General features: G+C 58.8%; 1 protein-coding gene across 7 annotated transcripts in view; it reads left to right on the top strand.

Moving 5' to 3' along the window:
- Positions 1-13,146, top strand: part of RGS3 (regulator of G protein signaling 3) — a 117,011-nt gene that overhangs the window by 95,993 nt on the left and 7,872 nt on the right. For 6 of the 7 annotated variants that reach the window (XM_045840567.1, XM_045840568.1, XM_045840569.1 and 3 more), the window contains one exon: positions 6,584-7,525. In XM_045840567.1, the coding sequence (XP_045696523.1) occupies positions 6,584-7,525 (942 nt within the window). Of the gene's footprint in view, positions 1-4,171; positions 4,324-6,583; positions 7,526-13,146 lie in introns of those variants that run through there. The other variant, XM_045840574.1, reaches the window with a different exon arrangement.

The raw sequence follows: 13,146 nt of genomic DNA on the forward strand, positions 1-13,146 counted from the left end.
CTGAGGTCGTGGGTCTTCTCACGGGCTTCCCGCCACGGAGGGAGCGGTGTGGTTGGAACTGGTCCCGAACTGGACTCTGGTCTGGATTCTGTCCTGATGCTGTGGTGTGGCCTTGGGCGTGTCATTGTCTTCTGGGCCTTCCTCACTCACCGCGTCTGTTCACCAGGGCCGCTCCCCGGGACTGTCTGGAGCGTCAGAAAAAAGTCAAGGCGCTCAGGCCCTGCTCTTAGGGAATCCAGCAGGCCTGGAACTGGGCCCAGGCGGAGACAGTTTTAAATGCTCCTCTCTGTGGAGAGCCAATAGTCTGGATCAGCGCTTTTCAAACTTGAATATGCAAATGTATCACCTGGGATCTCAGTAAAATGCAGATTCTGTTGCAAGAGGTGTGGCTTGAAGCTTAAGATTTTGTGTTTCTTACGACTTGTATTCCTGGTGGTGCTGCTGCTGGTTCACAGGTGACACTTTGAGTAAGAAGAGTCTAGATGTTCCTAGGAAGTTTATTGGACCATTCATTCATCCATCTATCCATTCATCCATTCATTCATCAAACACTGCAGATGGGGAGCTGTGAGGCTAGAGGGAGAACAGAGCCCGGAGTCTCCCGGGGCTACAGAATTTGGGCTTGATCTGGAGGGCACTGGTGGAGCCAGGTCATGCGTCAAGCAGAGGAAGTCACAGAGTGGGATGTGCACTGAGAAGTCTCCCTGACCTGGCTCAGAGAGCGACCAGAGGGGTCTGGGCTGCCGCTGGGAGGTGGCCGTCAGTCCCAGTGGAAGATGACAGTGGTCTGGAGGGAGGTGGTAGCAGTGGAGACAGAGGGAGTGGAAAGTTTTAAAAATTAAGTCTTAGAGAAGTTTTAGGAATTGGGAGGAAAAGGACAGAGAGTTCCTGTATGCTCGTTGCTCCCACACATGCATGACCTCCCCCAGTGGAGTGATTCTTAAGGTTCCATGAGGGACAAGGAGGAGGATTTGGTGGTTGACCAAGGAGGTAGCAGTTTAGGAAAAGGGAAGGAGGATGGTACCCAGGGACCTGGTTTGGGCAGCTGGTGTTGGCGTCGTTGGTTCAGAGGTTCTGAGAGAGGAATGCACTCAGGGAAGACCGTACATTCAGTCTGGGACACGCTGAGTTGGGGGCGCTGAAGGGATACCCAGAGGAAAGTCTGTGCCTCCATGCCCGGACGGACTCCAGCTCCAGCCGCACGGGAGCCCTGTCTGCTCCGCTCGGGCGCCAGCCTTCCGGGCTCGGGGCCTTTGCCCCTCAGGTCCCTCCCCAGCGAGCTCCTGCCTGCCCTGTGAGCAGACCGCAGGCTCAGCGTCCATCCGCAGTCCCACACGCCCCTTCCTTCTCGCTCACGGCACCTTATAGTTGTCCTCTGCATGATGGATCACAGTCTTTACTCATTGCATGTTTCTGCGGCGACAGCTTGGTTAATGTCGGTCCTTCCCCTCTAGCCTGCAAGCCCCACTGGGGCAGGGATCATGTCTTTCTTGTTCCCTTCTGAGTCCACAGAGACAGGAACAGTGTTTGGGAGCAGTGAATCCCGCGAATGCTCGGTGGACGCTGACCCATGGGACTGGACTCAGGGGCAGGTCTGGGCTGGCAGAGGAGACTGGGCATCGTCCGCGGCCAGATGGTGCCGATGGCGGTTGTAGTCTGGGGAGTTTGGTGGGTGCCAGGAGAGCAAGCAGGGCTGAGATGAGAGGGGGCCTGGGGCGGGTTCCCAGGAACAGATGGTGATGAGTGGAGAGGGGTCATCAGATCTGCTGGGAGAAATCTAGGGAGGGTCTGCTGGGTGGTCTGATGGCCATCTATGGAGTGATTCACGTGCCAGCCCTGTGTGGAGCACGGGGTGCAGGTCCGTCCGCTCAGCCCCTCCTTCCACAGCACAGTGAGGATCTGTCCCAATCCCATGTCATGGCCCAGGAAACTGAGGACCAGGGAGGGTGCGCCCGGGGTCGCCCAGCCAGCGAGTGTGAAGTCGGAAGCAGTATCCGTGGCTGGCCGCCTGAGGCAGGGTGAAGGCTCCAGTCTCGGGGTGTTAAGAAGCCAGCCTGGAGGTGCTGGACTGAGCTAGGCGTCAGCTGGGCAACTGAGGTCCCTGGAAGCCCGAGCTGAGACAGGAGCCCAGAGCCAGACCCAGGGTCTGCCGGACGTGAAGGAGCAGCCCAACACAGAGGTCAAACCTGGAGGTCAAACGTGGGCCTAGAATTCTAATCGCCTCTCCCTTTCTCCAAAAACTTTCCAGTTCACAGAGCACTTCCCCGTCATTTCTCAGACTTGATCCCCTTAGCTCTCCAGGACAGGGGGCAAGAGGCATTCTCGCCCCACTTCATGGTCGAAGAAACCAGAAGTGGTAACCTGACACCACACAGCCAGCAATCACAGAGCGAGGGTTCCAGCCCAGGCTTTCGGGCTTGATGTCCAGGGCCCTTTCTGCGAAATCCTAGCTATACAAGGGACACCCTGAGATGGAGGCAAACCCCAGTTCACACCTCCCCGCGCCACCTCCCCTGCCCCACCTCGATGAGGAAGTGGTTTTCGAGGGCACACGGGGAGCCTGGCATAGGTAGTGGATGTGATGAGTCATCTCAGAGTGAGAGCTGCAGGTTGACCCTGGGGTCAGCAGACTTGGCTCCACGTTTGGCGGCTGTGTGACACTGAACAAGTCAGTTCTGGCAGCCCACGGCCACCCCCAGCAGCGACAGCAGGTGGGGATCTGGGGCCTAGCAGACAGAGCTGGTGTGAGCAAGAGCTCTGGTGTCACACCCGCCACCCTTCCTAGGCCTGTTCCGAGCCCCGGGTTGCACTGCGGGGAGGATTTGATTAGATCCTAAGCAGCGGCTCCATTTAGAGGTCCTGGTTCATTTCCTGTGTGCTTCTGGCAGGCGAGGCGTGGACAGAATTAACCCTGTCCAGCCAAGCCAAGGAAGTGATGGATGGGAGGAGAGGCCCCCCGCAGGAGAGGGGCAGCTGCACCGAAGATTGGACTCAAGGCCCTGGGCCAGCAGGCTGGTCTCTCTGGCTGGATCCTCGTCACCCCAGACGATTGCAGCAGCTGCCTAACTGGGTGGCCCCTGCAGCCCGCACTTCCTCCTTCAGAGCGCTCACCACGCTCGATAAGACCAATTGTCCAGGGTTTTGTTCTTTCTGCTCAACTGACAGCAAGGCTTGTGTCTGACTTGTCCTCAGCTGTCCCCCAGGGCCTCACGCAGTGCCCAGAGAACGAACGAATGCATGTACGTCCCAGTCCTCCCCCGGACCCCCTGTTCTGCTTATACTGCCTGGAGCACTTTTCCTGGAGCACTTTCCGTGTGTCATCTTCACTTACAGGACAGTCCCATGCCTGGCATCTATTTGGTGACATGCTGTCCTCTTCGTCTCCACTCCTTTCTACTGCCCTCCTCCCAGATTGCAGAGGTTTCCCGTATTTGTTCCAGAGGCCCCCTCCCCCCAAGGGGCACCCCCTCCAGGGCTCTCAGGATCACCAGCCTGACCAAAGCTGCCCGGGCGGCCCATCCGGCAGCACAGGACAGGACCGGTGAGCTCCGGCCCTTGCTTGCCAGTACCTGCCTGTATGGGGTGGGCCCAGGTTTGGCAGAGCTCAGCTTGGCTCCGCCTCCTTCTAGACCCCCGGGGGTCCCAAACAGTTGTGTGTAAGGGTCTAAGGAAGCAGGGAGAGACCCTCTGCCAGGAGACATGACTACCTCACCCTCCGACTTCTTAGGTCATTTTCTTAGCCTCCGGCATCTCAGTTTCCTCATCCCTCAAGTGAGACTAGACTGAAAATAGCCATTTCATCAAGTGCTTCTCCCGGGCCAGGCCCTGTGGGGACTCACCCCTGTGAGTCCAGTGTGAGGTCATGGCCCTGTGCCTCCCAGAGGTCGGGAGGCTCAACTAGGGTTGCACAGCTGGAAAGGGACACCACGGGGCTCAACACCGAAGTCTGCCTCTGGCATCTGAGCACCAGACTCCCGGGCACTCAGAGAGCCCTTCGGTCCTTGGTGGTGCCCTAGCTGCCCCGGGGCAGGGGACCTTCGGGGACGGCCGCACTTCCCTTCCCTGCCTTGTTTAGTTTGGCCCCGGTGTAGGGCAAGATTGGCAGAGGCAGGCTGACTTGCATTTCTGGTTTTGGGTTTGTTGCTGCACTTTCCCGAGGTGTGGGCGGGCTCAGCCGGGCAGGCTGCAGTCACCGCGGGGACGGGCCTGGGCCGCCCCCCAGGAAAGGGGAAATGCGGCCTGCTCCCCTCTCAAGGCCGCTCTGCGGCAGGCCCCAGGGCACCCGTCGCGGCTTCCTTCCATCCATGGTCCTTCCAGGTTGGGGTGAGCAGACACGGATCATCAGGGAGCTGACTTCGGGCTGCTGGTTGAGTTTGTTTTTCTCGGTGGAGAAAGCTCCCGGGTGGGTGGGGCAGTGGGCGGGGCCAGGGCTGCTCTGGGGACAGATCTGAACTAGGCTTAGGCCTGAGGCTCTCACCCCAGCCTGGCCCTGACTGGTGCCTGTGGGCATGTCCCTAGGTCACCGTCCAGGCTGGGCTGTCACTCTTCCTGTCGGATCAGCCGAGGGCTTCTCTGTCTGCCTGGGAGCAGCCCGATGTGGTGAAGCTCGGCTTCTAGTTTCCAGAAGAGAGTTCTGGATTGGGGGACCCGTCATCACGGCCACCAACTTTGATTCGGGGTGTCGGACTGAGTTTGTGTCTAGGGATCCCTGGGAAAGCTGTGCCGCTGGTTGAGGTCTGCCATCTCAGCATTTCCCTCTAGGTGTGTCTTTAAAGTGACCATGACCACGACCACCGTACTCCCACTGAAAGCTGTATACTTTCTACAGTATGTTCTCCTGTTGTTCCTTGGGCATGTTGGTTGTCGCAGTGGATTGGTAGGGACCTTGAGGCCCCGAGGATTTGGTGACTGACCCTACCTGGCCCCGCCCTGTGAGTCTGGCTTGGCCCCGCCCCTCTCTGGACCTCAGCATCCCTCTCCGTGGAGAGGGGAGTTGGGGTTGCTGATGTTGCAAAGCCTGAGCCTGTGAGGTCCCAGGGCTCCCAGGTGGTGTCATCTCCCAGGCACAGGCAGGATTTCCAGGGCAGGGGGTCCACAGGGGTGATGGGCACCTGTCTTTGGCCGTGCCTAGGAACCAGAACCTCCAGGTCACCCTAGAGTCCACAGAGGCTTGTTCTACCTTTGCAGCCACCATCTCCGCTGGGGATGGGGGCGCTTTCCCTTCCACGCTCCCAGGCCGTGGTTCTTATCCGCACAGTGGTTTCACATCCCTCTGGGGCTCCCAGAAGCCAGGGTGACCCCTGCTGTGTGTGTGCAACCCCCAGCCGCTGCCCAGAGCCATGGCAGGCCACTTACTCCCAGGTGTGAGGTCTGGCAGGGGTTTCACTGTCACAGATTCCTGAGGGATAGAGGGGGTTCTCAGCTTCTGGTACAGCCTGTCCGTCTCTGGGTGGCTGTGCAGGGGTGGGTAGGCCACTGCTCCTTGGCTCGGCTTTCTCATCTGTCAAATGGACGTGAAGGATCTCCGCAGCAAGGGTTCTGAACCTATGTTCTAGGTGTGTGCACCCCTGAGATTCTGGGCCCCTGTGTGTGTGTGTATACACACACATTCTCGTGTATCTGTACTGTTTCTGCGTAGGGGTGATGTCTGAGTTTTTCATCAGTCCTAGCTGGTTATGGTCTCTCCATGGACGACAACTGGGCTCTCAGTTGTTCTGCAATAGCGCTCATTCCCAGACCTTGACTCAGATGAGCCCAGCCTGAGACCTGCTTCCCCTGCATGGCTGCGGCACCGTGAACACTCCCGCCTTCTCCGAGCCCCAGAGCCCCAGTCTACGTGCGGGACAGCTGCCGTTCAGACTTCCCCTTTGCAAACGAAATCTGTAGGAACTTGGCAAAGACTTCGGGGGCTCCGAGGGTTGTGTGCAAGGCAGAAAAGGCTTTCTCTTCTGTGCGTGGAACTCCCGAGGTGCGTCCAAGCAGTTTAAAAGTGGCTGGGTGGTCCCTCGGTGAGGTTCCACGTGTCTGTGTCATCCGCTTAGCCCAGGTGTCGGCAGTATTTTGAAGTTCTCTTTTCATTCCATCAAGTATCAAAAGCCACTTAAACACTGAGAGCAAGTTCTTGTTGGAATGCCTTACTAGGCTTTTTAAAAAGCCTTTGGTTCAGGTGAAAGATACCGTTTGGCTGGGCCCAGGATTCTCCCACTTAGAGACCATTCTGGCTCGGAGCTGGCGTGGCTGCAGTCCATGAATGCAGAGACTGCCTGGCTTCTCCCTGCTCACAGAGGGACCACGACACTTGCCTTGGGGGGCCGTTGGGAAGGTTGTTTGGGGGGTTTAATCTGGCATGACCCCTGGCACACAAGAGGAGCCAGGTCATGGTTGCTACCTCCCCTTCTGCCCTCAGTGACCAGCCATGTGTTTAAGGCCAAGGCCCCTTATACAGCTAAGCCAAAAGGGCTTTCAGACTGTGGGGTGTGGGGTTCAGGCTGCTGCCTGATTCTGTTGCGGCCTGTGCGTGCTCAGTGCCCGGCATCGAGTAGCCTCCTCTTCTGAACTTGCTTGTTTCTTCTTTGCTTCCCAGATGTTTGAGTCGGAGGCAGATGACAAGAGGGAGATGCCCTCGGAGGAAGGGAAGGGGCCTGGTGCTGAGGACCCCCCACCCAGCAAGGACCCCTCTCCCGGCCAGGAGCCTCCTCCAGGACAAGACCCTCCACCCAGTGAGGACTCCTCCTCTGGCCAGGAACCATCTCCTGGCCAAGATTCGCTGTCCAGCAAAGACCCCCCTTCCTGCCAGGACTCCCCGCCGAGCCAGGAATCTCCTGAAGCCCCAACCCTCTCTCCCAGCCAGGACCTTCCTGCTCAGCAAGAAGACCCTCCCAGCGAAGACCCTCTACTCAGCAAAGACCCAGCTGCCGTCCAGGAAGCCCCTGCTCAGGACCCTCCGCCATGTCAAGGCCTGCCCCCCAGCCAGGCCCCCTTGCCAGCTGAGGCCCTTGCTGAGGAGACCACGAGCTCTGGGGACCCACCAGCAGCCACCGGGGACCCGCCTGTGGCCTCCAGGCCAGCCTTCATCATTCCCGAGGTCCGCCTGGATAGCACCTACAGCCAGCAGGCCGGGGCGGAGGGGGGCAGCTCCGGTGACGAAGAGAACGCTGAAGAGGCCGACGAGGGGGACGAGGGGGACGAGGGGGAGGAGGACGACGACGAGGACACGAGTGACGACAACTACGGAGAGCACGGCGAGGCCAAGCGCAGCAGCATGATAGAGACGGGCCAGGGCGCGGAGGGCGGCCTCTCCCTGCGCGTGCAGAACTCGCTGCGGCGCCGCACGCACAGTGAGGGCAGCCTGCTGCAGGAGCCCCGCGGGCCCTGCTTCTCCTCCGACACCACCTTGAACTGCTCCGACGGAGAGGGCAGTGCGTCCCCCTGGGCCATACCTTCGCCCCGCACCCTCAAGAAGGAACTGGGCCGCAATGGCGGCTCCATGCACCACCTCTCCCTCTTTTTCACGGGGCACAGGAAGGTAAGAAGGCCGAGGGTAACGGGGGGTGGGGGGTGCATGAGACAGAGGGGCGGCATTGCGTCCAGGAGCTGCAGGGAAAGAGCCGTCACTTTGTCCCACCCCTGCCAGGGCCCTCCTGCGAAGCCTTCCAATGAGTCCTTTCAGTGAGCCTTATACCCACTTGCCAGAGGAGAAAATAAGACCCGAGAGACCAGAAGGCACAACCTGGACTTAAACCCATGACTTGAGGACTCCAGCTACTGTGTTCTTGCAGCCCCGCCGTCCCGGGGATCCCCACAGCGAGTACAGCAGATGCCACCTAGCCCAGAACACTGTGTATCTGGATCTTAAAGACCCAAGATAGGAGCTAGAGAAATAGTTACAATTTCAACTTCGTCTGTGCCCAGCAAGGTTAGAGAGCCATTAGCCGACACAATCACAACACTTATTTGCTCTGTGCTGGCATTATTCTAAGCCATTTGCATCAACTCATTAATTCTCATAACAGCCCTGCGAAGTAGATCCTATTGCTGCTCCCTACAGATGAGGAAACTGAGGCATGCAGAGGTCCTCTCGCTTGCACCAGGATTCTAACGGTCAGAACCGGAATGAGAATCTGGCTCCAGGGGCCGGGCTCTTGAGCGCCGTGCTATTTGCCTGCTGCGAATATTTAGAAGTGGAGGAATAAGTGTGTGTTGATTGCCTGCCGTGTGCCCGGCCCTGCGCTCTGTGCCACAGCAGGGCCCAGAAATGCGCGAGGCCGGTCGCAGCCTGGGAGGGGTGAGCTGTCTGTGCGGGCCGGGAAGGTGGCCTCGCAGTGAAATGACTGTGTCATGTCCTTGAAGCTCACTCACCATCTTGAGTCACGGTTCTGTCTTTCACTTACTGTGTGGCCTCGGGTGAGTCACTCAGCTCCTCTGAGCCCTAGTGTCCTTCTCTGAAAAGCAGAGATTAATGGACCTCACGTCCCAGGGTGGCTGCGGAGGAACCGGGAGGGTCTGGTGCCTGGTGACATCAGTGCAGGCGCGAGGTGAATGCCGTGGAGGCGCTAACAGGCAGTGCAGTGCCAGGTGTTGTTATGACAACAGCTGGGAACCCCAGGCGGGTGGGGGTGGTCAGCGTGTACAGAGGGCAGCTGCCCCTCAGAGACCCGGGAGTTCAGGGAGGAGAGATCCCGGGGCCTCAGGCCATCAGGGGAGGCTTCTGGAGAAGTCTTCAGCTCTCTCTTGTCTCGGCTTCCCTCAGCTCGGCCTTGACGCTTGAACAGGTTTGGAACAAACAGAAAGGCTGAGGCAGGCATTCTGTGGAAGGGGACATGACCTGGACAGAAGTGTCCACAGAGGCCAGCCATTGGCCAGAGCGGGGGACTCCTGAGTTGCAGGCTTGATGGACATGCTTCCAAACCCGGGGCAGACATGACTAGCAGGTGCCGGCGTGCTGTCCCCCAGAGGCGGGCCATGGCCTCTGGAACCTTAGCTTTGAGGCCACCAGCAGTACAGCCAGCTCGGCACTTGGGGGGACGGCTGCAGAAAGGTGGCTGGGCTAGGGAGGTGGGCTGGGCCCTGCAGAACAAACAGGACCTTAAACTTTGGGTCCAGGAATTGGAACTGAATCCCAAAGGAACCGGGACTGGATCGCAATTTCCCCCTCTGTCATCGCAGGTGGGTCTCAAACTTTAACGTGTTTCAGAATCAGCAGGAAGAGGTGATTCCGGACTTCTGGGGTCACAATGTCCCTGGGGAGATAGATGCTCAGACCCTGAGTTTTAAACAGGCCACCCAAGGATTGTGAAGTGCCTCCCAGTCTGAGTGTCACAGCCTTAGGCCGCTCCTGGGTGCAGCAGCCACAGGGGAGTCCAGGCCTCTGTCCTACCGAGGTGAGGCCTCAGCTGACTCAGGGAGTCCTGATACTCTCCTCTGGAGGGTGGCCGAGGTCCACGGGCCCACCACCTACCTCAGGCCTCCCAATCCTGATCCCCCCACCAGACCCTTCCAAGTTCTCCCCTCCCCCCTTGCTCAAATACAAATACCTATAATACAAATAAGTTCAAATAAGTTCACACACATTCATGCATACACTTCTGGTTCCCCAAATTAGTTGATCTCAGCTTCTATTTTGGGGGCAGATACTGCCGCCTGGGAGTCCAGCAGGCCTGGACAAGTTTTCTCCTGTCCCATCTTCCTCCTTCGGGTTCCCGGGACTCCCACTGGCATTCTTTCCTCCCCCACCCTCTATTGGCCGGCTGCTGCTTTTCTTGGGCCTGCCTGACGGAGCCTGCAGAGCCCCGGAGGCTGCCCCCAGCCCCATGGTGGCTACTTTTCTCTGTGGCTTCCACTTACCAAGTCTCGAGTCCTTCATGAGCCTTCATATTCTACTCCCTCTTGCCAGCCTGCTTTAGTAAGAAGCCTACCCTTATAGTAGAGGTAGGGAAACAAGGTCAAGGCTGGACAAGCACCCTGGTCTCACTCCATCCCTCACTGGTAGTGGGTCTTGGGCAAGTCCCTACACCTTTCTGAGCCACAGCTTCCTCATCAGTGAAATGGGTATGGTAATAATATCTCCTTTGTGGGGTTGCTGAGAAGATGAAATAACCCAACTTGGGTCAAGTGGTAAGGGCAGGTCCTGGCACTCAGCACCTGGTGGGTGTTCTATAAATGGGAGCCATGTTGATGATGATGAGGGGGACGGGGAGGAAGACAGCAGCAGCAAGAGGAGTAGTGGCTATCCCGACATCCACCAGGCGCCTCAGCTCCCTTTTCCAGCTTCCACAAGACTGCTTCCAGGTGGGCCAGCTGCCCTTGTCTCACGGTGGGGAGCCTGAGGCCGAGGGAGAGATGTTTTGCCTCAGACTCCCCCTGTGAGTGTGGCCGGGCACTGGCCTTACCTTGTCCACTCTTCCCTGGCTCAGCCTCCCCCAGACCCTGCACCCCTCGTGCTGGTGAGGGGCGGGGGACGCAGGCTGGCTGGCGGCTGGGGAGGCAGTGCTTTCTCCAGGACTTCCGTCTTCCTGGCCTGGCTTTCCCAGGGTCCATGGATGCTGACAGGCCACTGTTTTCGGGCAGCACCAGGCTGGAGGTGAAGGGGTGAGGGGTGCAGTCTTCAGGCTAGGGACTCAGACAGACCCAAGTTCAAGTCCCAGCTCCGCCCCTTCCCACCTGGTCCTGAGACCTTGGCCAGGTGACATCTTTCTTTGAGTTTTAGTTTTCTCTTGTAAAATGGGCAGACCTGAGTCTGCATGGAGTTGTCTAGGGGTTCGAGGAGGTTGCAGTATGCACCATGCTCGGTGTCCAGGACGCTGATCCTGTGATTTTGTAAGACCTCAGGCGGCCAGACGGAGCTGGTGCGGCCTTGGGCTGGTCACTGTGCTGCTGTGTGGCTGAGCTGAGGCTGCCTGGATCACAGGTTGTCTGCCACCAGGTGACCGTCCCTGTGTTGACCTTCCCCTCCCCTGTCATCCGCCTTCCTGTGTGCTGAGTGATGTCTCCTGGGAGTTCCAGTGTCCAAACCAGGCACACCTGTGAGAAGGTCTGCTTGGCCTTGGTCACCTCACAGAGGGGCCCCCTGAGGTCCAGAGAGGAGGAGAGAGAGCCCACAGTTTCCCCCGTGAGTTCTCCCTGGGTCTGGCTCTTTGTGCAGAGCTGAGCTGTCTCACAGTGCCCTCTGCTGCCAGAGCCTCGTCCTGCCGCTGCCCCTGGGAGGCCACACAGGGCAGATCCACAGGCCTGCGCCTCCCTTTTCCTGGGAGCCAGGGGGGCCCCCCTGAGAGCATCTGTGCCTGGGCCTGGGATGCCCCATCAAATCCCACCCCGGCCTGGCCTGACTCTGCCCAGAGTCACAGGTCATTCTTTGGCAGCGAGGACACAGAGGCTGGGAGGCCCCTCCCTGGCCATGCGTCCCTGTCCCCTCCTCCTGCGGGGGCCTGGCTGGTGCAGGGGTTATTGGGGTGCAGGGGGGTGCCAGCCCCACGGCACCCATCTTCCCAGCTGGGCCACATGTCAGAGAAGGGCCCTCAAGATACCTTCCAGCTCCAAGATGTGACACCACCTTCCAGCCTCCTATTGAAGAAAAGCCTAAAGAAAAATGATTTCCTACATCTAAACAAATAAGTGTAGAGTCTCGGTCCACTGTGTCCACAAGGCCCCGTGGGATCTGCCAGCCCAGGCTGGTCAGAGCAGCAAGGCCGGCCACGCGGCCCAGAAGTCAGACTAGGACCAAAGGGGAAGCCGGTGAGGCCCTGCTGCCAGAGGAGCCCTCGGGCCTGGGTGGGTGCTGGTCCGGGACCTGCGACTCCTGCTGCTTGCCAGCTCTGAGCGCCTACACAAGTAGCTGAACTGCGGCGGGCCCCAGTGTCCTCACCTGTAAACTGGGAGAAATAGCAGCCGATGGCCCTTAGAACTGCCGTGAGGAGAAAATGAGGTAGTTTGTAACGGCGCTTTCGCTCACTGCCGGGCATGAGCCCTCAACAATGAACAGCCATAACCACAATGGCTTGTAGTTCCTGGGCACGTCCTCAGAGGGGCGCTGTGCGGAGCACTTCCTGTGTGTTGGCTTTATCAGTCCTTGTAACGGGCCTGTGAGGTGTGTCCAATAAGTAAGGAAACCAAGGCACAGAGAAGGGACGCCACTGGGCTAAGACCTGTTAGCTAACAAATAACGGAGCTGGGATTCAAACCCAGGCAGTTCAGAGTCTGCACTCTTCACCACTACTATGATCACACTTCTAACTACAATAAGAATTGTAATTATTATTCCAAGAGGCAGTGAGCTCCCAGTCCCTCCCAGTCCCTGGAGGTGGCCTGGTGGAGCTGGGCAGGCCCCAGGGATGCCCGCCTGGAGTGAAGGGAGGCAGTCCTGGGCTTGCGTGTGTGAGCCATCTGTCGGGGAGGTTGGGCAGCACCCGGACGGTGGGCCGGCAGCCGATGGGAAGGAGGGTCCACGCTGGGCCCTGGGCATACCTTGCTGCAGCTCCTGTAGGGAGGAGCCTTGGGAGCCACCCTGGGGCCGCAAATCAGAACCCCAGCTTTCCATCTCAGTTTTCAGTTTCTTCTCTTTGTGGCCTATAGCACCCCCTGTTTGTGCCTGGGTTTCCCTGGCTGCTTTGGGGGCCAGTTCCCAGGGGCAGAGCTGCCCAGCCGCTCTGTCAGGGCGATTGGCATGGGCTGGTCCCGGCAAAGATGCCCCCTCCCAGCAGTGGAAGGAAGAGCCCATTTCCCAGCAGCGCAGAGGCTGGGGGTGGCGGGCTGGTGGGAGCGGTCCGAGGCCCATTGTGTGGTGCTGATAAAGTACGGAAGCTGAGGTTAGAATGGGAGGAAGTGCAGCACCCAGGGCCCTTTCCCACGGGTGGGGGCTCTGGGCATTGCCTAGACAGGCCAGCGCAACACAGCCTGTATATTTGATAGGCAACAGCAGTAACGCTCACTGGGCAATGAACTCTGGCAGCCCCTGGTTAGTGAGGGTGCCCTGTGTGCCAGGGTTGGGTCATGGGGCCCTGGGCTTTTTCCCAGGGCATCTTCCAACAGTGGGGCGTGTGGTCATCATCGTGCCTGACGTTAGGACTAAAGAAGCTGAAGCCGAGAGGCTGGGAAATTTCTCCAAAGTCAGATCTATACCCAGATCTGGCTGCACACTGAGCTCTGGAACCT

The sequence above is a fragment of the Phyllostomus hastatus genome, unplaced genomic scaffold (assembly GCF_019186645.2).
Source record: "Phyllostomus hastatus isolate PE091 unplaced genomic scaffold, TTU_PhHast_1.1 phas_contig_34, whole genome shotgun sequence".
NCBI classification, from domain to species: Eukaryota; Metazoa; Chordata; class Mammalia; order Chiroptera; family Phyllostomidae; genus Phyllostomus; species Phyllostomus hastatus.